This window comes from Vulpes vulpes, chromosome 9, assembly GCF_048418805.1.
Source record: "Vulpes vulpes isolate BD-2025 chromosome 9, VulVul3, whole genome shotgun sequence".
In the NCBI taxonomy this organism is placed as follows: Eukaryota; Metazoa; Chordata; class Mammalia; order Carnivora; family Canidae; genus Vulpes; species Vulpes vulpes.
Window position 1 is genome coordinate 2,483,792 of NC_132788.1, and position 24,606 is coordinate 2,508,397.

Here is a 24,606-nt window from a genome sequence, read left to right on the forward strand (position 1 = left end):
AATGCCCCTCGTGTAGCCTCACTTGCACCTGGGGAGCTCGCAGGAGCCGGGGGGGGGGGCTGGGCAGGCCCCCCTATCTGAATCACAGCTGCCGCCCACAAGATGCTCACCTCCATCTCTTGGGGAGAGATGCCTCTGCCCCAGAACAGGAGGAAAGGGCTAAGATTTATGTCTTTAGAAAAATACCTGTTGGCAGCTGGATGTGGGGATGGGGGGTTGGGGGGGGAGGGAAGCAGCATCCGAGGGAGAAAGTCAGTGGGCTGCTGTCCAACCAGGACACAAATCATCATGAAACCTGAGCGACTTGTCGTAGGAGCGCAGGGGCATTGGAGCATCTCATCTGCCCGAATCCTTACATGTTCCCCCCATTCTTTTGCAAAAGAAAGACATGAAATAGCTGTGTCGGACATTATAAGCTCCAGGAACGTGGGAAGGAAGAAAAACACTTTATGTGTGATTAAGATAACCGCAGCAGGCAAGTCAAGGTTTTTTAAGCAAATTTGGTTTCCACTTTCTGGATTTAGTCACACACTAAGCTTCTGGGCAGTCGGGTTCCCCAACTGAGGGAGTCGGGGAACTCCCAGCTTAACAGAACACCCCCTTGACAGAGGATGGCCGCCACCCCCCCGAGTGGCCACCGTGGTCTGCGATTCCCCCGGGGCCTTCGTTATTTGGGAAGATGGTCCCCACCTACCAGCATCCTGCCTTGGGCCCCGGCTCCCCCTCCTCTGTGCCTGGTGTCTTCCAGACAGGCCACTAACGTCTCCAGGACACGGCCCGTGTGTCAGCAAGGTGTTAGACCTGCAAGTGAATCTTTTTTTTTTTTTTTTTCTTGAGGAAATATGGCTCGGTAAACTTAGAGCGAGTTACGGATACGGTTTTGAGCCAATGCATAACAGAGTCCCCGTCCCAGGATGGGTTGGGGGGTCAGGGACAGTAGACAAAGAGATGAATCACAGGCTTCCAGCTTCTCTTGAGCAAGACCTGAACAAACACATTTTATTATTTTGTTTTTGGAGCTGAGATGTTCCAGAACATTCCTTTACAGGCTCACTTATCAAGTCTTTCCAGACAATGTGACTTTTGGTCAAGTTTTGCTTCTGTCCTCCCCTGGCAGGGTGGTTCAGCAGGACACTGAGTTGTGCTTAGGAATGTGCACATACGGACGCCCAGATGTCTGTAGAGCGCCTGTCTCCTTCACGCCCACCAGCCGCCCCAGCCACCCGGACCCCATGCACACCCTTGCAGGGCAGGGTCCTCACTGCTCTCGGTCCTGCTCAAGAGAAGCCCCAGCCCCAGTCGCCCACCATTCCCATGCCCGCTCCCCGCCTCACCTTCCCTCAGCACCTGTGCCTGCTGACCTGCGGTGTGTGTCTGGTCTGCTGTCCCCGCCCTGCCAGGGCGAGCTCGTGACCCAGGGACCATCCTTCTCCTCACCCAGTCCCAGCCTGTGATGTGGAGCCCAGCACACAGCAAGCACACGACAACTACTAGCTGCATGACTGAGCAAATCCACCACAGCGCCATGCCTTCCCCTGGCCTTCCCCATGGTGTCCAGGAGACGAATCCTTCTCTTCGTTGTTTGCAAACCACCATCAGCCAACACTGACCTGCAGTATCTTAACTGGTTGCTTACCTACCTGTCTCCCCGGCTGGACGGCAAATCCTCCATAGGACAATGCAAATAACCCCACCCCTATGTCTCCAGCACCAAGCATGAAGACTGCAAACAGTCAGTGCTCAATAAATGTGTGTACTGCACAAAAGAAACACGCAGAAGGAATAACTCTGTCTCATGCTACCAGCGATTCTGAACTCCCCACCTGCACTGAGCGTATGTGCCTCTGGTGGTATGTCCACAACCTTTAGATTTTCCACCTGCAAAAGGGGGAAACACTGGTCACCTGTCCACCGAGCTGCCCAGGTGCATAAGGCTCAATGGGCATCTGCTGGGTGTGACGTGCCCTCGTCCCTGGCGAGGCCTGCCTCTCTCCCGTGCATGTGCTTTTTCATAATTCACAGTTTCTAGAGCATCTGGAGGCTTTATTTTGCATGACCTTGAAGACACACATCTAGTCAAATTAACAGGCATGTAATCCAACTCGTAGAAAAGAAAAGACCATCACCCTCCCCTCCCCAGACTGGCCGAGAAATTACTACATCTACATACAGACAAACGAAAAGACACACAGGTGCTCTGATTTTTTTTTTTTTTTTTTTTTTTTTTTTTTTGTGCTCTGATTTCTGTGAGAGTTTGGACTCAACCTCCTCTTTGAAATTTGTGAGAATCACTTCCACTTGGGAGGAGATGCTGGAAGCCCTGACGCACCGGCCTGTGCTCCTGAGACCCCTCCTCGGGCCTGTCAAGCCCCCCAGGGTTGGCCAGCTTGTTCAGGGAGTGGGGGCAGAGAGGACCTGTGGTGGGAACGCCCAGTCCCAGAGCCGCTCCTCTTCCTGGTGCTATGGTAAGAAACACCTCCTCAACGTTTTGTTTTAATTGTAATAAAAAACACATGTGCACCATGATTTGCAAGCGCCAAAACCCGGAAGCCACCGAAGTGTCCGATGATAAATGGATGAAGAAAGAAATGTGGCGCGTATACACCATGGAGTATTACTCAGCCATAAAAAGAAGCAAATCCTGCCATTCCTGATGACAGGGATGAGTTTTGGGGCCACTAAATGAAATAAGTCAGAAAGAGAAAGGTGCAAATAGCATAATCTCACTTCTTTGTGGAATCTAAGAAAAAAATAAAATAAAATAAACACCTCACAGGTACCCAGAGCCGATCGGTGGTTGCCAGAGGCAAGGGGAAGGGGATACGCAAAAGGGGCGAAGGAAGTCCAAAGGTACAAACTCCCAATTACGCGACGCTCAAGTCCTGCGGATGTAGTGCCCGGCGTGGTGACTGCGGTTAAGAACACCGCGTGTCTGACACTTGCTAAGAGATAAGATCTTAAAAGCTTTCATCACGAGAAGAAAAAGCTTCGTAACTATTACGGGGAGTGAGGTTGGCTAGATTTCCCGCGGCGACCATTCCCAAATATACGCAAATATCGAAGCTTCGTGTTGTGCACCCAAGACTGTCACGATGTTCTACGTCGACTACATCTCAGCAGAAAAGGAGAAAAGACCTACCTCCGAAAGGTGCAAAAGTCAAAGGAGATGATGTATGTAAGGTACCTGGACTGAAAAATAAAATGTGTATTCCTACTTTAAAAAAACACAGCGTAACAATCACCATCTTTATTAACTTTTAAAAAAAATGTTGTTTATTCATGGGAGGAGAGAGCGAGCGAGCACATAAGCCAGGGAGGGGCAGAGGGCGGGGGAGAAGCAGACGCCCCGCTGAGCAGGGAGCCCGATGCGGGGCTCGATCCCAGATCCCCGAGATCACGACCTGAGCTGAAGGCAGATGCTCAACCCCCTGAGCCACCAGGCGCCCCCAACTTCATCATCTGTAAGTGTTCAGTTCAATGGTGTTGAGAACGTCCATGCTGCCGCGCAACCAATCTCCAGGACTTTTCCGTCTTGCAAAACTGACCCCCGTGCCCGTAAACATCGCCCATCTCCCCTCCTGTGCAGCTCCTGTCTCCGTGACTCGGCTTCCTCCAGGGACCTCACGTAAGTGAACCGTGCAGTGTCTGTCTTGCTGTGACCGGCTCGTCTCACCAGGCATCATGTCCTCCAGGTCCACCCCTGTCGTGGCAGGTGCCAGAGGCCCCTCCCTCTACGCACTCTGTTGTACGAGGTGCACCATGTTTTGTTGCCACGTGGCCCTCAGCGGGCGCGGAGGCTGCTTCCACCTACGAACCCGGGCGTGCAGATTCCCTTGAGACCCCCCTTTCGATCCCCTGGGGCACACACCTGGGATGGCTGGATCCTAGGGTGATCCCACCTTGAACTTCCTGCAGAACCTCAGCGGCTTCCACGGCAGCTGCACCATTTCGCACCCCGACGGCGGCGCAGGGGCTCCCGCTTCTCCACGGCCCCGCCGGCACCCCACGTGTCTGTTCCGCGGCAGGAGCTGTGGGCGCGCGGAGAGCTCCCTGTGGCTTTGTTTGCATTTCTCTTAGGACGAGTGATGGGGAGCGGCTCTTCGTGCCCGTCCGCACATCGTCTCTGGAGAAGCGTCCATCCGACGCTTTGCCCTTTATACAAATCAGATCATCCGGGGTTCGTTGTCGTCACGTTGCAGACATTCTTTGCACGTTCAGGATGTCAGCTCCTTCTCAGACACAGAATTTGCAAATATTCTCTCCCATCCTATGGCGGCCGTCTTCACCGCGCCTGAAGTCCGACAGTCCCGTCTGCCTATTCTGCTGTAGCCGCCTGCCTCCTGAAGGCTTTCCCCAGAGGGCCCGGAGTGCTCTTTCTGAAAGCATGAAATTCCGTCCCGGTGGTGGTAAACAAGCTGCAGCAGTAGCCGGTGCCAGGGCTTCTTGTGCAATCGCTTCTTGAAAAGTGCTCCTCACCGCACTTGACGTGATTCCCCACCCCGGGGCAAACAATCCACGTGGCTCACTTTTCAAGTGAGTTTGGTGCGCATCGCTCTCTTCCTGCGGGGTCCCCCCGGCCACGGCCTTTGCAGGAAAGGGCTGGAACTGCCAGGCTGCACCCCGCTCACCCCCTCTAACCTGATCGGACAGCTCGTCCATCACCGCCTCGTCCCACGGCACGCCCTGGGTCACTGCGGCGGTCCCCGCCGTCGCCGCTCCCAGCGGGCAGGACCCGTGCGCAGATGCGCAGAGCATTCAGCTGTGGCCGGGCCGAGCCCTCGCATTTGTTTCTTCCCTACCACCCCACACGTCTCCAAGCCACCTGGAACCTGGCAAATATCAGACACCCCTGAGAGCACAGGAGGGGGACCATCCTCTCTTCAAGATCACAGGACCCTGAAGACGGGGAAAGAGACACCATGGGGTCAGAGGTCATAAATTCAATCCCGACCCAGCCAAGGGCCAGCACATGAACTGGGCCTGATGGGTGATGACCCCTCTGAGACCCACACCCAGGTGTAGAAAATGCCATGAATAACCCCCGTCCCAGTCGCTGGGCCATCCTGGACGCCTACTGTGCAGGCCCCTGCCCCGGGCCTGGCATGCGGGGCTTCCCCAGTACTTGTGGAGCCGTTAGGACGTGGCCTGTCCACATGGTGCAGATCACCACACTGAGCCCGGCTAGCCCTATCGGCGTGAGTGGGCCACATCGGACAGGGTGGGGCCCTGGTATCACCAGAGAGTCACCAGCTCGGAACACGGCGGTCCCGCTGGCTGCGGCCAGGGCTGCCACGGAGGGGCGGCGAGGGGACCTGCGGTCCAGCTGAGTGGGAGTGTCACACAGCGACACGGTGGGGGCTGGGTGCAGAGGCCTCCACACCTCTCCCCGGAGCCCGAGCCCACAGCCACCAGTTGCTTCTGGCTCAGCTGCAGAATCACGGGAAGCATGGTGTGCATTGGGGGGGGGGGGGGGGGGGGCGGCCCTGGGCAGATGGCAAGGCTGAGGCTCGGGTTGACCCAGAGAGGGCCCGGGGCCACAGAGCTTCATCTGAAACAGCTGTCCCAGGACGTCCGAGGGCCCCTAGTCCTCTGGGAGCTGCGGGCAGGTGCACCAGGAGTGCCCCAGGGGTGCAGGCTCAGGTGGGAGGGTCGCGCCCAGGTGTGTCTCCACCTCCCGGTGCAGCGCTCTCGGAGCTCCGGTATCTCCATCCCTCCATCCAATCACCTGGGGGGCTTGCCCCTTGTGGACGGGACAGCCTCCCGCCGGCCTCCCGCCCCCACCCCCGTGGGCCTCCCGCCACCCAGCTGTGTGTGCCCCCACCCAATGCTTCCCCACTGGCCCTCCTCCTTTGGGGTGCACCCAGGGACCCCGGGAGGCCCCTCCCAGCCCCTCCAGCAGCCTCATTCTGGTGAGGACCGCCTCACACGTCTCTGCGTCTGGTTTTCAGGCACTTCGTCTGTAACACAGGACCACGTGGCACCCACAGTGGGTGGCGAGCCTGTGCACGGGGCTCCGTCACCCCTCGCCGCTCTCAGCATCTGGGGGTGTTTGCCAGCAGCTCGCTCGGTGCCAGCCCCATGCACCCAGCACCTGACGGGCAGACCAGGGGACGGTGCTGTGTTCCATTTTACTGAAAGGTACCCAGCCACGGCTCTCCCATCAGGGCCCGTGCACCCCCGGAGCTGTGCTCCCAGCCCCGAAGAGACACGGGCACTTCACTGCGGAGCGTGTGTGTGTGTGTGTGTGTGTGTGTGTGTGTGTGTGTTCAGGCCACAGGAGTAACATCAATACAATATTTCACTCCCCAAATCACAGTGGCCCACACCCCAGATCCGCATGTACCTCTTCCCCCACCACCTCCCCCCCAACTGCTGTGGAAGTTCATATTCTCTCTCTCTCTCTCTCTCTCTCTCTCTCTCTCTCTCCCCCGCCCCCCTTCTGCACACAGCGATTTAGGGGATGTGGCCCCTCCAGCTCCAGAGCTCCTGTCTGCAAACAGCCCCAGCTCACAGAATGGAAGAGGCCCTTAGAAGACGAGGCTCACTCTGCTCTCAGCTGCAAACTCAACACCCCCACGCTGCCAGGAGTGTTCTCCTCAGAAGGCAGCCAGGGAATTATAAATCACAAATACTTTTTCCTGTCACAGAGAAAATGTGGTTTCGTAGCACAGACACAGTGTATCCCCCCCCCCCAACTCTTGCATTTGTGCATCCTGCAAACACGTCCTGTATACGGACCAGGTGCCTGGCCGTGAACAGGACCGGGCAGGCGTACACACAACCCAGATGTGGTCCCCAGGCCGCTCACAGGGAGACGGGAAGGCGGGTGTGCCTGGGGACACTGACAGCAACTGTACCAGGCCTTGGGGAGCTCAGGGGTCACACGAAACACCGCAGGAGGACCACCACAGGCCCCCGAGGAGGAGATGCTGGGCTAGGGTACTGGAGGGAGGAACGGAGGTGGGGGCATGCTGGCGGGGGGGAGGGGGGACCCATAGGCGCCAAGAGGCGATGTTCAGGGAGGCAGGCGCTTGATTGCTCATTCACTCTGCCCCCTCTTGCAGAGCCCCTGCTCCCTGGCAGCCCCTGCTGCAGCGCTGGGCACGGTCAGCAAGGGAAAGGCCCCTTCTCCGCCCTGCAGAGCTCATCTGGGGGCGCTCAGAGGGGCAGCTCAGCTGGAAGAGCAAACAGGGCCCTCAGCCACTGAGGACCTGGGGCAGCACCATGGCGGGGTTGGCACAAAAAACCGTATTTAAGGGGCCCGGCGATGTCAGACACTGTGGAGCACATTACACACATTATTCCACTAACAGCTTACGTGATTAGATCCCACTGGTGACCTGGAAAGGTGCCCTGGCTGATAGTGTAAGAATGGCCTGAAGAGCAGTGAGATGCCCACTAGAAAAACCCAAACCCGGAACGCCGACAACACCTAGGGCTGGCAGGCTGTGGGGACAACAGGAACTGCTCGGAAGGCACATGGGGGCCGCTTGGAACGTCAGCGTGACATTTCTTACAAAACCGAACACTCTGACCGCACGCTCCAGCAGCAGTACTCTTTGGGATTTGCCCAGAGGAGCTGGAAACTCACATCCACACAAAAACCTAAATGCAGATGCTTACAGCAGCTTTATTCATAATTGGCCAAAACTCGGAAGCAACCGAGATGCCCTTCATTGGGTGGATGGATAGACCATGGTCCATCCAGACGTTGCCACATCACTCGGCGCTGGAAGGAAATGAGCTCCTGAGCCATGAAAAGACAGGAAGGATCTTTCAATGTGTATCACTAAGTGAAAGAAACCAAGGTGAAAAGCCTACATGCTGTATGACTCCAACTATAGGACCCTCTGGAAAAGGCAAAACCATAGAGACAGTGAAAAGATGAGTGGTCACCATGGGTCAGGGGGTGAGGGGAGAAAGGGATGAACAGGTGGGACCTGGAGGATTCCTAGGGCGGTGATAATACTCTGTATGATACCATAGTAATGGATACACGTCCTTATAGGTTGGTCCAAACCCACAGAGTGCACAACACCGGGAGGGAGCCCTCGTGTGCACCCTGGACTTTGGGTGATGATGCTGTGCCTGTGTGGGGTCATCGACTGGAACACGTGTACCATCTGGTGGGGGATGCTGACAGCAGAGGAGGCCGCGCATGTGTGGAGGTGGGGGGACACAGGAAATCTCCCTCCTTTCCCTCAATTTTGCTGTGAAGGAGATTATACTGATCTGGAAAAGAAACAAGTCATAATAATATTAAAAAATGCAACAAATTAGGTAAATAAAAAATTTTTTTAAAGAATGACCTGGAGAGAGGAAACCGCAGGTCCTGACGGTCCAGGAAGAAGGGCCCCTGTGTCCCTTGCTGGCACCGCCGGGAGGGATGGGTAACGTCCCATCGTTGGGAATCACAGGATCACACGCTGCCCGTTGGACAGACCGTGGAGGGTGTTCCCTGCGGACCAAGACCACCAAACCTGCTCATTTATTCACACCACCCATTTATGAAGGTAGCGAGGCTCCTGGATTAGAAGGAATGTGTTTCTAATATAACAGCAGGAAAACAAGCCCCCAACCAGCAAACTCTAAACACTGCATAAGCTGTGTTCATCTTGTTCCCTGGGCCCCGTAAATTCAAAGGCTTAATCTGTGGGCACTAAGAGCCAAGGGATGCCCAGAAGGAGAGAGGGGAGGGGGGATCTGCCCATTTCTGGCCCCGGGGGCTCCTGTGTCCGGGCTGAACGGTGCTCGGCCTGCCTCGCTCAATCCTGATACCAGAATGCACAGGTGCGTGGGGCGGCCGGGGAGGCAAGGTCAGCCTCCAGCTGGCAGTGCACAGGCTGCCCACCCACAGGCAGGGGCCGAGGGCGTAGGAAATGCCACTTATGCTCAGCCAGGGTCCAGGCACAGGCCTCTCCCTCTCTCCAAGAACTGCCACCACCTCGTCTGAACCTGACACGTCCAGGGGAACGGCACGTTCCGAGAACAGGAGCTGGGCTGAATTTGACGTCGAAGGGAAATCTCCCTTTCTAGACCATCTGCTGAAGGCGCAGCCTGCCTGGGTTCAAGTCCTGCCTCTGCCCACTGCTAACTGGACGCCCTTAGCTGACCCCCTGGGCCCCTGCATTTTCCCATCTAAGGAATGGGCATAGGCGCACCAACCTCACTGAGCTGTTTCCAGGATCGAAATAACCCTACTGGCCCAGGGCTGTGGTCCGTCAGTGACCCAGGCGTGCCAGAGTCTCAGCTGTCAGCCCTCAGCATCTTTGCCCCCGGGCAGAGCGGCTCTGCCTCAGTCTCTCTAACCCGGATACCGGTTGGGAGCAGGAGAAAAGGAGGCTCCTCAGACCACTCTGCAGCCAGGTCTGCTTGGGGGGAGGCCACCGAGGCCTCACTGAGTCACTGCTGAATCCTGCTGTCACCCCAGCTGCACCCTGTGGGCTTTCCAGAGCCCCCAGCCTCCCCACGCATCTGAGGCCAGGCCCTGACATGTGCCTGGCGCCCTGGACCTCGCAGAGGGTCCCAAAGGAGGGGAACCCCAAGGGCCGCCTTCCCGGTGCACAGGAGCTCAGGGAAGGGTAGCGGCCTGCAGGCACGAGCGGCGTGGAGGGTGAGCGGACCTCAGGCCCCGGTGGCCCTGGGCCCAGCACCCCACAGAGCATCCGGGGCTCACTCACCTCCCCCCCCCACCGGTCCCTCTGGGCCCACAGTGCCCACGCGGGCGCCGGGCTCCGCTCCGCTGGCACTGCGTCTTGGTCCCAAGGGCCTGCGCTCCCTCCGCCCAGGCCACCTTCTGCCCCACACCCCGGCCTCCCATTCAAGCCTTCCTGCTGTTGATGTGCGTGGCCAGAAGACAAAAAGCCATCCGTGTGAGTCACCCGCTCTGCTCCGCAGTCGGCGCTGATTCATGCAGGAGGCCCACGGCGGGGCTCACCCGGCCGTTAACCTCTTGGTTTCTTTATGTCTTGACAGCAAAAGGTATCTGTGGTTTGGGGCTGGGGATTAAAGCGCAGCTGGCCCGGTGCGGGACGGGCAGGCCGCGGGCAGGGGAGGCCGCGAGCACGTGTGCCCGGGGCTCCCGCTCCCCACACCCGCGCTCGCCCGTGGAAACTCACAAACACTTCGGTCAGCCTTCTGAAAGGGATTTGGTCATCTGGCAAGGGTGGTCCCAGATTTTGCCAGAAGTATGCATCAAATGCAGCCCAGGGGTGAAAGAAGGCAGGCCCAGTGCAAATTAGATTAGGGCTGAGAATCTGAGAGGAAATGTGAGCCTGGGGCTCCGCCTGGGGACACGGGTGGCCGTGGGGCCCCCGGGAGGGTGCAGGTGGGACGCAGGCACCGGAGGAGGCTGGAAGCAAGCGGGCCCGGGCTCTGGAGGACCTGGCCTGCAGGGACGGCGGCGAACCCACTCCCCCGCCCGCCCCCCCACAACCCCCCCCTCGGCCCGCCCATCCGCCCCTCCGGGCCCAGCACTCCCGGTCATCGCACAAGGCCAGGAGCTTGGGATGACTGATTCTAGCTTCTCGGTCCAATCATCAGTGAATCCCAACGGCCTCCAAGAGGTGAGGAGAGGTTCCTCCCTCCTCCTCCTCCTCCTCCTCCTCCTCCTCCTCCCCCTCCTCCCAGTTCGGGTTAGGAGAACAGTTACTAAACTCATCGTATTTTCTCCACTCACTTAATCCAGAAATCTGGGAGTGCTTTATCATTAAGGACATTTATCCCCAAATACAGAGAGAAGAGTTCACAAACCAAAGACGAGGGGAGCACGGAAAGCCCACGGAGGGTGGGGGCCACGCGGGGACAAGGATGAGGACACGCTAATTCCTGGAATTGCAGGAAGGCGTAGGCAGCCCGGTCGCCCAAAGCCAGGGAGCCAGGCTGGGCCCTGTTGTACATTCTGGAAAAATGTATCAGATTAAAGTAACAGGTCGGGGTCTTGAGCCACACAGTGCGGGAGGTGCAAGAATAGGTTTTTAAAGGACCCCCCCCTTTTTAAAGATTTTATTTATTTATTCATGAGAGACACACAGAGAGAGGCAGAGACACAGGCAGAGGGAGACGCAGGCTCCCTGATGCGGGACTCGATCCCAGGACCCCGGGGTCACGCCCCGAGTCCAAGGCAGATGCTCAACCACTGAGCCACGCAGGCCTCTAAGGCCCCTTTCTCATATGACCTCGGGCAGAACCGAAGCTGTAATAGTGAAAGGGAGGTCGGGCCAGGGGAGCAGGCTGTCCTGCAGGAGCGGAGCTTCACGGAGGGGACGTGGGGAGGGCCGCGCAGAGTCCCAACCAGCGACCGGTGGGTGTGCACCCTCCCCTCGATCTTTAAGGAGCCCTGTGTTCTCAACTGCAAACGCAAGACAGGGCATTTGCAGAACATTTGGAAAATAAAGAAACACAAGAAGAAGAAGGAAAAGGAGATTCTTTGACTCACATCTTGGTCCAGAGGTTTCCGCTCTCGTGCCAAACGCACGTGCAAGCCCACTAGGAATTTTCAACCCTGGGGTCTTATGATCCTTATGATCCCTCATGGGGCCGTTTCCCTCAATGATCAAATATGTGTTTCGGCACAAAATCTGCTGACTGTATAGTGCTCCAGTCTATGGACGGACCACAGTTTATTCTCAACCAACCTCCCAGGACCTTTGAAGCGTGTCACTAATATTAGCAAAGCCGATAGGAATCTCGTCGTTGCTGGCCAGACCCACCGTTATTCACCCAGGATAGTGACTGCAAGTGCAATTCCTGGCTCAAACAGGATTCCCCATGTTCCAACCTTTCCTTATCTATTGTCAAAGTCTCCTTGTAAAGATTGTACAATTCATCTTCGCAGGTCAAAGACAAGGGGGCCCCATGCCTCACACCTGCCTCAATACTCAGGATTATCATTACCTTTTCTTCCAATTTCTTTAAAAAAAAAAAAGTATCCACCTGTTTGTTTTTAATTTCTTGGGTTACTGTTGAAGTTGAACACCTTTCCTAGGTTTATTGGGCAACTGAATTTCTTCTCCTGTGAATTCATATTTCCACCCTTTTTTTCCTACTGGGTGATTATTTTGTTTTCCTTCGGATTTTTAAGAGCTTTGGTGTAGTAGGAATATTGACTCACTGCACAACACATTGTGAATGCTTCCTTCCTGGCTCATTTCAAAGTTCTGGTTATCGTAGTTTTTTGGTATACAAGAGTTTCAATTTTTAATTTAATCAGAGATTTTTTTTTCCTTCCTAATTTATGCTTACTCTACTTTGAAAGATCAGAAACGAGAGGCTGTGAAGGGTTCCCATCAGCAAATGTCACTTAAGTTCCCTGAACGTTCACTGATGGGTTCTATGGAACAGTGACCCGGGTGTCCCTGCTGCCCTCCATCTGGGGGGCCACACGTCCTAGGTGATCGATGCTCCACCGAACCATGAGGCTTGGATGGGGTAAAATGGATGCATGCCCAGGGATTCACCAGGAAGCCTGATTTTCTATCAGCTTTGTCAGCAGATGTGCTAAGGGAGAGGCTGAGGTCATTGTGACACTAAGGCCTGAACTGCTCAGGGGACAGTAAGGAGGATAGGGGACAGGGTGGGAAGGAGCACCCTGTGTGTTGTGCACCCAAAGATGCTAAACCTAGTTCATGTCACCAGGATGGTATTTGTGAAACCAACTGCACAGTCAAGGGATGGACGTCCCCCCCCCCTTGTACCCTGTCTTGACTGGAGTGCTGGCCCCAATGTCCCACGGCCTACAGCGCCCAGGTGGGCACACCTATGCCTCCTCTTCGGTCACTATGAAGCAGAAGTGACGAGAGAGAAGAGCGGAGTGCCACGCTGTCCATGTGAGCACCACAGTAATATATCAAAGCGTGTCCACTCTGCAGCTGAGTGTCGACAGATGGGGTCCCCGAGACAGGATGCACCTGGCTTGTGGAGGTGACTCCGGCTCCTGTGAGGCCAGGAGCATAACGAGGGGAGTAGACAAGCAGATCCCACCCTGCTGTCTCTCCGTGGAGTCCTCTGTGTCAGGGTTTGGGGCATCTCTGTCTCCCTCCCTCCCGAAGGTTTTCCCTCCGGGGGGCCAGAGGGCCAGGAATGGAGACACAACCGCATGCTGTGCTTTGGGCAACCTGACTCTCCTGGTTAAGATTCCTTGGGGTCTGCTCCCAGTTCTGAGCCCATGTGCCTGGATTCTCAAGACACACGCAATCCACGAGCCCAACACGATCTCTGGGCTGACTGTGGTAGAGTTTAAAAAAGAAACAGAACTGGATCGTGGCTGAGGACCCCTCAGAGGAGAGCCCCTCCGCTGCCCCTTGCTCCTGTGTGGGTCCCCGGGGTCCCACGGGGGGCTCAGGAGGCACATAAGGGTTAAGCGATCAGGGGAGGAAGAAGAGAAAAAAAAGTAAAGAGAAAACCGCCCAATTGGCCCGGACTGATTTCATGCCAGGGTCCGGCCTGTACCCCGTCTCTGGCACGGCCCTCGGCGTGCCACTCAAAAGCACACTCACTGCGCTGTGCTCCGTCCCCAGCCCTGGGTTAAGTGATACCAGGGGAAAAGAGGGGTCCACTGAGAGGAGCAGCCCCGAGCCAGAGGCCCCACGTTTCAGGAGCCATCAAGTCAGCATCAGTGTCTCGACGTTTCCTCTGAGCCTCAAAGGGTCCAATCCGCCGACAGGCTCCAGGGAGCTCATGGGCCACCCTCGCCAGATGAGGAAACGCCCCCTCTCTGGGCCGCTGGGTGGACCGCAAGCCACACAGAACCCGGGCCCCCCACCCCCGGCCCATCGCCCCCGAGCACGTGAGAGCTCAGTCCACGTGGAGGGGCTTCCGGAGGAATCATGACATGCCGCTAAAATCGGAGCATGGGGATAAATGGCAGGGGGTGATCAGAGTACTTTTTCGGGGGGGGGGTCCCCATTAGGAAACAGATTACGAAAGAGAAAGAGAAACATTTCCAGGCAGGGCCGCCCCAAGGCGGAGAATCATCTGATAAACACAGAGTCACGTGGCGAACGCGGGCAGCGCGTCTGGAAAGCGGAGAGAAGCGGGGAGTTTAGCCCACGTCCACCCCCACGTCCTACTGAGCAGCAGAGGGGCCCACGGTCCACGTCTTGGGGGATATAAAATACACATAATATGATATTTGTCACTTTGACCACTTTCAAGTACAAAATCCGGTGGAATTAAGTGCCCGGCGCTCCCACTATTGTGCAAACATCATCACTATCTATTTCTAGAACTTTTTCATCACCCCAAACAGAAATCCCACACCCATTAAGCAATCATGTCCCAATCCCCCTCCTCCAGGCCCTGGCAGCCACGAATCCACTTTTGCCTATTCCGGATTTTTCGTTTAGAGGGACTCACACAACACTTGGCCTCCTGTGTCTTGACTCCTCTGACTTAGCGTCACGTCCGCCAGCAGCACGCTGCGCCGGTGGCTGTCCCCGCGGCCTCTCCTGGCTGAGCAGAACACCCCGAGCTCTCGCTCTCCCCCAGCTGGCACAGTTGGGGTGGCTTCCACCTTGAGGCTATCGTGAGCAGCACTGCCGTAAACACACGCGCACACCTGTTCCCCGGAGCCCCTGCCTTCAATCCCTCCGGGGTGTACAGCTAGTGGGGAGTGCCTGGGTCATACTGACTCCCACGATACGGACAGCTGCAGGGTGTCAGGAACCCACCCCATCACTTTACATAGTCCCCAGAGACGCTACAACTTGCTAAGCCACACACGACCGTGGGTTGAGGGCAGGAATGTTCTCCACCCCAAGGCCCGCTGGACGCAGGACAACGGGTTTGCCCAACAGATTAACTTGGGAGCCTCGCCTCTTCCTGCAAAGGCAACAGGCTTCGGTTTCTGTCTAATTAAAATTTCCCCAAAATAGAAAAAGACCGTGGAGGCGACGGTTCCCAAGGGAAAGACTTCCATACGATTTAATCTGGAGGCAGTGACTTCTACAAACTGCAAAATCCATCGTGGAGAGTCCCATGGGTGGCGCGCAGTCACGGGCAGGAGGAGCCCTGGGGATGCCCGGGGGAGCGTGCACAGCCCCGCGGGAGAAGGCGGGGAGCACCCCGGGGGGCCAGGGACACCCGCCCGCCCGCTCCCCTCCCCTCCCTCTCGGGGCTCCGGGAAAGTGAGATTGTGTGATTAACATAAAAGGGTGCGCGCTGGGTCTTTCCGACACGCTGGCCAAGGGTGGGGTTCGGAGAACCTGCACACGGACACACTTCCGGGGAAGGAGGCAGGAGCAGGCCCGTCCGGTGTGACCCCCGGGAAAGTAATGTCCCATCACCGTCCAGCACTCTGCGGGCCGACCTCAGGGGTGGGAGGTTGACGTCTCCTTCTGGAAGCCGACTGTGGATGAGCAGAGGCCTCTCGTGCAGAATTTGGCGGTGGGGAGATTTCTACAGTGTGAACCCCAGGAGGAGGAAATAAATGCTGAGCCACCGCTCGCTCTCGTCAGCCCTGGGCTCACCTCGCTGGGACGTTCAGCTGCGTGACCTGCAGGTGGGGGTCAGCGAGCAGCTCCCGGGCCCGCCTCTGCCCTGCCTGGAGGCCCAGAAAGCCACAGAGCAGTGAGCAGCTCTTTGCAAATAAATGATCTTCGAGGCCTTTCCTCTTGCTCCCCTGCACTGTCCTCGGAGGGTCCCTCCAAGCCACACAGGGGCGCTGAGCAGCCCAGGACAGCCCAGCCCACCCAGGCTGACCTTGGGTCCCCACCCCGGTGTCGAGGAGGTGTGTCCATCCCTGACAGGTGGTCAGGGCCCTGTGCTCTGACACCCGAAGCATCTCGCGACAGGGGTGGGGGGGCTCCTCCAAGGCAGGAGCCACCCTGGCACTTCTCTGATACCCTTTGCAGAGCCACGTTGACCCCTGGGAACAAATAAGACACAAGAGCCCTGTAGGTCCTTCTCCAGTCACTCTGGCCCCGCAGCCTCCTGCCTGGGGCATTAAGGCAGAAGAATTGAGGCCACCTTGCTGGGTTTCATTGTTCTGGGAAGGCAGGCAGCATGCTTATTCTGATAAAGCATTTTCTTCGGTTTCTGGGGGACCCTGAGGGAAGAGGTGATCCATCGGCAGCCAGCACTGGGAGGTGCACAGAAGCCTGGATCCTTCTGTTTTCTTACTAAGGGGCCCCGGTCTCCTTGGTTGCCCCCGTCCCTTGTGAGGGTCTCCGCACAGCACGCCTCCTGCGCACCCCCTCATTTTCTCCTACTCTGTCACTCCTGAAAGAGTTACCTTTCCCGTATTATAAATTGTAAGATGATAGATTAATGTTTATGGAGTCTTTGGAGACGCACAAGGAGATTAAACTGCTCAACAATGAAATGATAGGGAATTGTTCATTTTTGGAAATGTCATAAAACAAAAACGAATGTAGCATAATAGCAATCTTTGAGATGAGCCGATAAATATATCATAGTCCCCACCTTACACATGTCGTTTAGTTAAAAGATCACCTCTACCCCCGAAAAGCAGTCTAAATGAGAGTTTTTGCAATTGGCAATACTTTAACATCCAACCAAGCCACCTCAAGTCAATTCCGCCCTTGAAATCCTTCCCTGTGCGGGGCTCTTCATCACACCCCACGACTCCATGAGGTCTGCCCCAGCCTATGAAGACGCCACAGAACCCCCGTGTGGGCGCTCCCAGGGGGTCACCACCCGGTTCCCTGGCAGCTATAGGTGGATGAGGCCGCTCCTGCTGCACAAGAGAAACCAACAGAAACAGGACCCACCAGATTTCCTAGGGTACAGACATCTGTTTGGGACACTTCTGTTCTAGTATCAGTGCAACAACTTTCTTAGAAAGTAGTAACGGGGGCAATTAAGGAGAGGGAGTCACCCAGCACAGAGGTGGGGGCCCGGGGGCCCGGGTGTACATCGTTCACTGAGCCCCACTGAGCTTCCCGAACACTTGGAACCGCTCAACTTGGAGAACCCAGAGATGGTGTGTTCATCCCCTGGGCGTGATGGTGCTATTCCTGGAAGGACAGGCTCCTTGTTCATCCTTCCTTACTGATTATAATATGAAAACTGACATGGGCTTCGGCTAATGGTAATAATAACACAGATGAGTTCTCAGTTAAAGAATACGAGAGGGAGTGCGGGCGGTAGGAGTGGGTGGCAGGGGGCATGGCTGCAGAAGAAATGCTCACTGGGCAGAAAAAAAAAAAAAAAAAAAAACAACGTGCAAAGGATCAGCTCTTTCTGTCTCGGGCTCCCACCCAGGCACACAGACACCATGAAGGAGAGGAACGTCGGTTTTAATTACTTAGGAACCAACATATACGTAGTACGCAACTTGGAATGGTTTAAATTTGGGGAAATCAATCTTCAGTGGAGACGTCGCTCATCTGTGGAACTCAATCACATGAAAGGGACAGGTCTCCAGGAAAATCATGCCTCTCCCTCCCTTCTTTCCGTTCCAATTTGCAATAATTCAGGCATTTCCCAAAGAAAGGAGACGCACCTCACTACATATTTATCAAGGCACTCTCATGAAGAGCTGGATTTTAAGTTCACTCAGCTTTCTGGAAGTCAGTGGGGATCTGGCTAAGCCCGAAGGCCGGCTTGCCTTCTAGCCCTCCACCGGGCCAGGCCTCTCTAGCTAACAGGCACTTTGCACCTCGAGGTCCAAAAAGCCAAACAAGGCAAATGGCTTCTGACTTCTGATCCCTCCGCGCTCCCTGCAAGCCAAATCTACTTTAAGAACTGAGATTAAGGAAAGGAAATAGCAACTCAATCTTTATTTCTAGAGCTCTTGATTGAAGGAAGACGCTGCCTGCTTGCATTTTGACTTCCAGAATGTTAAATCAAAGTAGAACACACAAAGAAAGCCACCATGGCAGTAGATAGAGTCAGAGACTATAAACTATTGGCCTGTGTTTTCTTTTAGGGAGTTTGTTTATTTTACAAGCTGTCCCTCCTGGAGCCCCACTTGCCGCTGAAACAGGCAAAAAGAAGAAAAGAAAAAAGAAAAAAAAAAAGAAAAAAAATCCCTTGAATCTCTTAAGAAGAGGGACAAACTCAGAGACTTTAACAGAGAAGTCAGTGTGGCATTTTATTTGTACGGCAGTAAAAAAACAGCATTAACAACAAAAAGTGTGGTCATTTTTTTTTTCCTCCAAGTGGAAGTGAGATAAAGGAACCCTATTCCTCCCCTCTTGAAGCAAAAAGCTGAAAACCTGCCCTAGGTTGTCCTGTGCTGAGTGGCTCCGCCTGGCGCTCTGGAAAGGCTCTGGCTGTGACCACACCACAAACCTCAGCTATGGGGTTGGGATTTGGTGTTTGGTCACCATCAAAGGGTTAATTAAAATCAAGGTTTCTGCCCAAACCTCTCCTGTCAGTCACGTACCAAATCTATACATTCCGAAAAACAAATGTGAACTCTGTCAAAATTAAACAGTGGGAAATATGAATCTAATGTCAGACAACGTGACTAAATTTGCAATCCTCCCCCAAAAGGTGCAAATGACTTTTTTTTTTTTTTTAAAGGCTGGATGTGAGCTAAAAAGAAAAAGTATTTTCCAGAATAGATGAATTAGAGAACTGAAAGCTCTTTGGACTATCCTTCATTTAACTGATGGGGGAAATTCTGATCTGCAGAGCCAGATTGGCATGTGCCAATTTTAAAGGTAGCAATCTTAGGATTTAAGAAGTCAAGTTACAGTTCTACAGGGGCTGTCATGAGAAGCTGGGGTCATCTACACCTTCCCCTGGTCAAGGGACAGAGGAAAGCGTTTGGGGATGGGACGTGGGTGCTAAGCAACAGACTCCACAGACCCCGTGCCCTGAGCACTCTCAGCCACCGATTTCTTACACATAATCACAGGCTCATGTTAGTCCGAACAATCGAGATGTACAAAAACAATACAGACGTTAGAAGCATGTAAAATAACACCGTTTGGGTTCAAAAATGACTCTATTTTCAATTAACTACTAAAAATTTCTCTCATGTTGGAATTGAGTCAGGCTTTTCCAGTTCCTGACTCAATTCTCCTTGAGCATGACCACTATTAGTAATCACTGGGGACAAATCCCATTGTGACCTAGTTTACATCAGCACGAAAATCACATCGTTAATATCACTGTATCACATTCCAAAACAAACATTAAATTAAGGCACATTTAATATAGCTAAATTGCATTCAAAGGTCTACTACTGAACTAAACACAAAATATGTTCCCAGGACAAACAAATATTACTTTAAAATAACCGTGACTGAATTTAAGGTTTGCTCTCTCTCTCTCTCTCTCTCTCTCTCTCTCTCTCTCACCTCGAGGTGCATGTATGGCTCTAAATACTAAAACTTTCATCTCTAAACCTCTTGGTGAATAATTTTTTTTCAAACCGTGGGCTTCAGAATTGTGTGTGCATGTCAGGGTCGACTTAGTATCTGAAAAGCTAATCTTCAGTCGGTTTTGAAATTTCTTTGAAAAATATTTTGTTTCTTAGTATAGGGGAAAAAATGTATTAATTGGTAATTCTCCTCTCAGATTTCTGGGATTCAGAATAAGAAGGAGCCATCCTTAATTATATAGTGGAAATATTTTGAGATTCCTCGTATTTTGAAAAGAAGGACAACATGCAAATGACATCAGGAGAAAAAGGTGGATTTGGGTTCAAACCACATTTTTAGTTGATTACTCCTGCATGAGGCATAATAATACCTTACATAATTTGCTTGTTTGAATACAGAAAAGATTTTAAATTCTCGTGGAATATCTTTCCTTTTTACTTTGACAAAACTGTAGATTCATATGAAGTTGTAAGAAATAACAGGGAGTATCTTACACTCTTTACTCAGTTTCTCCCAAAGGTAACATCTTGCAAAACTGATGCGAGGCCACAACCGGGAAAGTGACACTGATATGATCTCCAGAAGTCCTGAGACTTCACCAGTTTTACATGCACTCGTGTGTGTGTGTGTGTGTGTTTCATTCTCTACAATCTTGTCACACGTGTAGACTCAGGTGACCCTGCACAGTGTCTTTTTAAACAGTCCCTGTTTTTACTACTCCATCTCGGCTTTTCTTGTGAATGCATCCTGTCCGTGTCCCTTAGATTCTACTTCTCCTTTATGGCTGCTTCTTGGCTACAGTAACTTATTCACCTCTTCTTTGAGTTTTATTGCCTCATTCGTGAACTCTTTGCTGGTGGAGAGCTTTGTATTTGGTTTGCTTTTTGCAGCACATTTATCCTTTCCCAGGAAAAGACACAAACATAAACAGACATTCCAGCACGAATTCACAGAGTTTTTAAAGACACCAGTGAGAATAGATTAATATAAATACTAAGCTTAAAAACTGTCATAAAAGTTCAGCCTTTAAAATTGGCTTATTAAAATATTTGTTTTTTTTAAAGCCCAGATTTAAACTAAAGTTATGAGTTATAGTGCTCTGCTCAGAAAGAGTTTACTTTATGGTCTTTTTTGCCAGGCAAGAGGAATCTGGCATCTGTGCCGTCCATCCAGAATACAGTGAAGCAAAGATGATGGAAACTCAATTCTTTCAGGCTCAAGACTTGTCTGAAAATAGTACAGTTTTCAGAAAACCTCAATAAAGTACTATATTTCAAATGACCTCAAACAGCCACTCTCAAAGTCCCATCCCTCCAGCCCCCACGCTGGCCAGATGCGTAGCAAGACGTCTTCATGCAAGGTTGAAAGAATAACCACAGACACTTAAAGAAAATACCCACATCACGGGGTTCAGCTCCCTATACTGGATCTCATTGACGGGTATTTTATAACAAAGCAATACTCGCATTTCAGGTAGCTCAGACTTTCATTCCACGTCTTCTGATCAATCAAAATCTCTCCTGGGATTCTGCATGTGCGTTCTTCATGGAGAATTACTTTGCTTTTGAGACCAGCTAGCATTCCAAATACAGCAAGTTAACAAATACCTCCAAGAAGTAAATGTTCAGCAACAGGCTTACCCACTTTTTAGAGGGTGAGAGGATCATACTCCTTTCTCCAAAGTAAGAAAGTTCTCAGAGGATAAAAAAAAAAAAAAAAAAAAGTGGTTTGTTGAGTACAGTAACCTACTAAAAAAAATCTGTGCATATTGCAGGAGTTAGGGAAGATTTGTTTTCTTTAACAACAAAGCAGAGAATAGGAAAAATGTCTGATAATCGTCACCTTCCCCCAAACCAGGTGCCCCTGACCCTGTTCCTAAAGCTGAGGCACTTAATGAGAATACTAAAAACTTATTTTGATATTTTTCCCCAATTAGATGAACCCAGCTGACTGCCCAACGACACCTGATTTATTGTGTACGTGTATATTTGAAAACTAGGCCAAAGAAGAAAGTCAGGCTAAATATTAGCACCAGCCGAACTCCACCATTTCCTGTGCTTCTCTTTATATCAAGGGACAATTCAGGCTTTTTATGGTTGCTGCTGTTCGTCTGGAAGCAGCTTTTGTCATATATGTGAAAACTCCTCATATTAAGACATTAAAATCACACGCAATTTACTGAAAGGTCTAGAAATTCTTTGCTGGTACGTAGAACTAGCACCTCTTTAAAATATTACGAGTAAATAACAAATGCCATTTAGTGACATTTTCAGGAAATCAGACCAATCAAGATTGTATTTATATTCACAGAGACTGATGTGATTTAAAAAAAATACAAAAATGTTTGCCCAGCGTGCCTGGTAAGTAAAAACAAGACGTGTCCAGAGTTATTGGTGTATCAAAAATGTCCACATTTCCCTTCTCTTCTTGTAGAGAGTGGTTACCAACCTACCTAAAGAAACTGGCTTACTGGAATTAGTTATATTCAAGTATATAAAAATAAAAATAATTAGACCCCCATATAGATCATTCGTTCTCCAGCTGAATATGTTACCTGTTATATTTTAAGGACTTTCCCCCCAAATTCTCAACACGTTAATAAAGTATTGCCTTTTATTTTTATATAATCTTTAAGTGTGAGCTCTGATTCTCTAAGTTTGAGGAACGTGGTTATTTAAAAATGATTTTTAAATGATCCTACTAAATTTTACATTAAGGTACTATCTCCTGGTATTTGCTTTCAAATAATTTTCTGGAGGGAAGTCTTAATGATAATTCTGTTGACATTTTTCTTAAACAAAGCTATACATGTATGCTTTACAAAGATGACATTCCTCATCTGTTTGTCCTTACTTCAGATGTCCTGTAAACTATGGATGGTATAAAGGGTAAATGGAATTAACTAATGGAAGCTCATAATTTAGGCAGCAAAACCCAGAATTAATGTATTATCCCCCTGTAGCATTTTACTACTCAGCCAATCCAAACTTTCTTTCCTAGAGAAATATGTGATTGAGATACTTTCCATCTGTTTTTGACAAAGATAGGAGGAGATTCCCATAAGTTATTCTCTGCTAAAAAATTCTTTCTTAAAAAAAAAAAAAAAAACCTATAAAACGATCATTATCTTACGGGGGGGGGGGGCAATTTCGTCAAAAGAATTTTCAGTGGCGCAGAAATAAAAACTTTAAAAACAAAATTCACCTGCGCTAGATCTGCCTTGTGCGACCACAGCAAAAACATTTGCAGATATTAGAGAACCACATTAAAAAAAAAAGAAAGAAAGAAAAAGAAATAGATATGTTTGGGAGAACGGGCGGGGGCACGCTCTGGATTAATCTAAATTCCTTCTGTGTGAAGTAGAGACTTATAAAAACACTGCAAGATGAGCGAGAAACTGCAGCATACGAAGTAGTGAGGATTTCTACCCCCTCCCCCCCGACACATCTGGCGTTGCCCTGGAGAGCCCTTGGAAGGGAGATGCCCACCAGCCTCGCAGAGCCTTCTGGAAAGGACGGCGCCTCCGGGGTGAGAGTTGGTCTGAAGGGCCCTCCGAGGTGTCTGGTGGAAGGGAGCGGGCGCAGGGCGCCCTGAGCGCTCTCCCAGAGCGCACCCGACTTTGCAAATGCCCTCGGCAGCCCGAGCCCCTCGCCTGCTCCCGCGCAGGGCCGCCCGCACCGCCGCCGCTGCCGCAAACCTGTTTCCCAGCCTGGACCCCTCGCACCCTCCCAGACCCTCCGGGTTCCAGGCCGAGCCAGCGGCTCGCAGCCCCGGATCGGCCCCCCTGCCTGCGGGCAGCGCGGTTCGAGCCCCGGCCCCGGCGCTCCGGCTGGCTGCAGCGCTCCCGGCGCACGGCCGACCCGGGCTCGCCCCGGAGCCCCCCGCGCAGGGCAGTGTCCCCCGCAGCCCGCCGCGCGCGCCCTCCCCAGCGCACACCTGGCCGCCGGCCCGCTCCTCTGCGCCCACCCGGCCCGCTCGGCCCCCGGGGCGCCGGCCTGGACGCCCCGCTGCAGCCGTCCGCGCACCCCGGGCGTCCGCACGCGCTCCGCGGCTCCCCGGGAGGAGCGCACGGCCGCAGCCAGGCCCGCCCGGCAGCGGGGACGCACGCGGGGGCCAGCGGCCTCCCCTCCCTCTGCCCCTGCGGGCGGCCCCGGCGATGCCCCCCGCCCGACGGCACCCACAGGCGCCCGCAGCCCCGGCGAGGATGCGAAGGACGCTGTCACCGTCGCCCCCGCTCCCGACTGGCACCCCGGGGCAGGGGAGCTCGCAGAAGGCCCCGACGGGGCCCCGGGCACCCCCGCCCCGCGGCTGCGAGCCAGAGCGCACCCCGCCGCCGCGGCCCCCACCCCACCCCACCCCACCCCACCCCGGGAGGGACGCGCGGCCGGGCCGCCCGCCTGCCCCCACGGCTGCCCAGGGCGCGGGGCGCGCGCAGCACCTACCCTGGCGCGCGGGTCCGGACGTGGGCGGCGCGGCGCTAGTGGGAGGCGGACATGGACCACGCGCCCTCCATGCGCCACACGGAGAAGGCGTAGCTGAGGCGCTCGTGGGCCACGTAGCTGCAGCTGGTCATCTTATTGTCCATCTCGTCGCTCTGCAGGACCTGGTAGAGGAAGTCTATGTACCTGGCGGCCAGCTTGAGCGTCTGGATCTTGCTGAGCTTGTCCGAGGGCAGCGTGGGGATGATCTTGCGCAGCGCCGCGAAGGCCTCGTTGAGCGACTGGGTGCGCTGGCGCTCGCGCACGTTGGCCAGGATGCGCTGGCTCTGCAGCTCCTCGAAGGACTGCGCGCTCGGGCTGCCCTTCTTGCCGCGCTTGCCCGGGGTCGGGCTGCCATCTTCGCTCGACTTCTTGCTGTAGCGCCGCTTCCGGCCGAAGCGCTTGGGCTGCCTCTCCAGCTCCTCCTCGCTGGTGCCCAGGCTGTCCACGGGGGACACGGGCGAGCTGGAGCCCTCCTCCATGGCGCCCGCCCGGCGCGCGTGGGGCTGGGGGCGCCGGGCGCCGAGCGCGCGCTCCCCGGGCTGCCCGCGAGGCTCTGGGTCCAGGGCCGGCTTGTGCAAAACCGAGGGCTCCGGGAGAGGAAGTTATTCTAACTTTTTTGGAAACTCTAGCCGGGCTGGGTTGCTAAATAGTTGTCAGGAGCGAGGGCGGCGCGCTGATTGGCCGCGGCGGCCGGGGGCTGGGCGAGCTCTGGGGCCTCCGCCGGCCGCCCCCGCCCCCCGGCGCGGCACTTTCAGTTTTGCCTCCCCCTTCGGCTCGGGCCGCGGCGGGCACCCCGGAGGCCGGGCCCCTGCGCGCCGCCCGCGCCCCCG

At 53.9% G+C, this 24,606-nt stretch overlaps 1 protein-coding gene across 1 annotated transcript in view; it reads right to left on the reverse strand.

The window, feature by feature from the left end:
* The window catches only part of TWIST2 (twist family bHLH transcription factor 2), a 50,894-nt gene extending 26,517 nt beyond the window's left edge, over positions 1-24,377 (reverse strand). Inside the window, exon 1 of the mRNA XM_025984320.2 lies at positions 23,738-24,377. Within this exon, the coding sequence (XP_025840105.1) occupies positions 23,773-24,255 (483 nt within the window). The 5' untranslated portion in view covers positions 24,256-24,377 and the 3' untranslated portion in view covers positions 23,738-23,772. The remainder of the gene's footprint in view (positions 1-23,737) is intronic.
* Between the last annotated feature and the right edge of the window lie 229 nt (positions 24,378-24,606).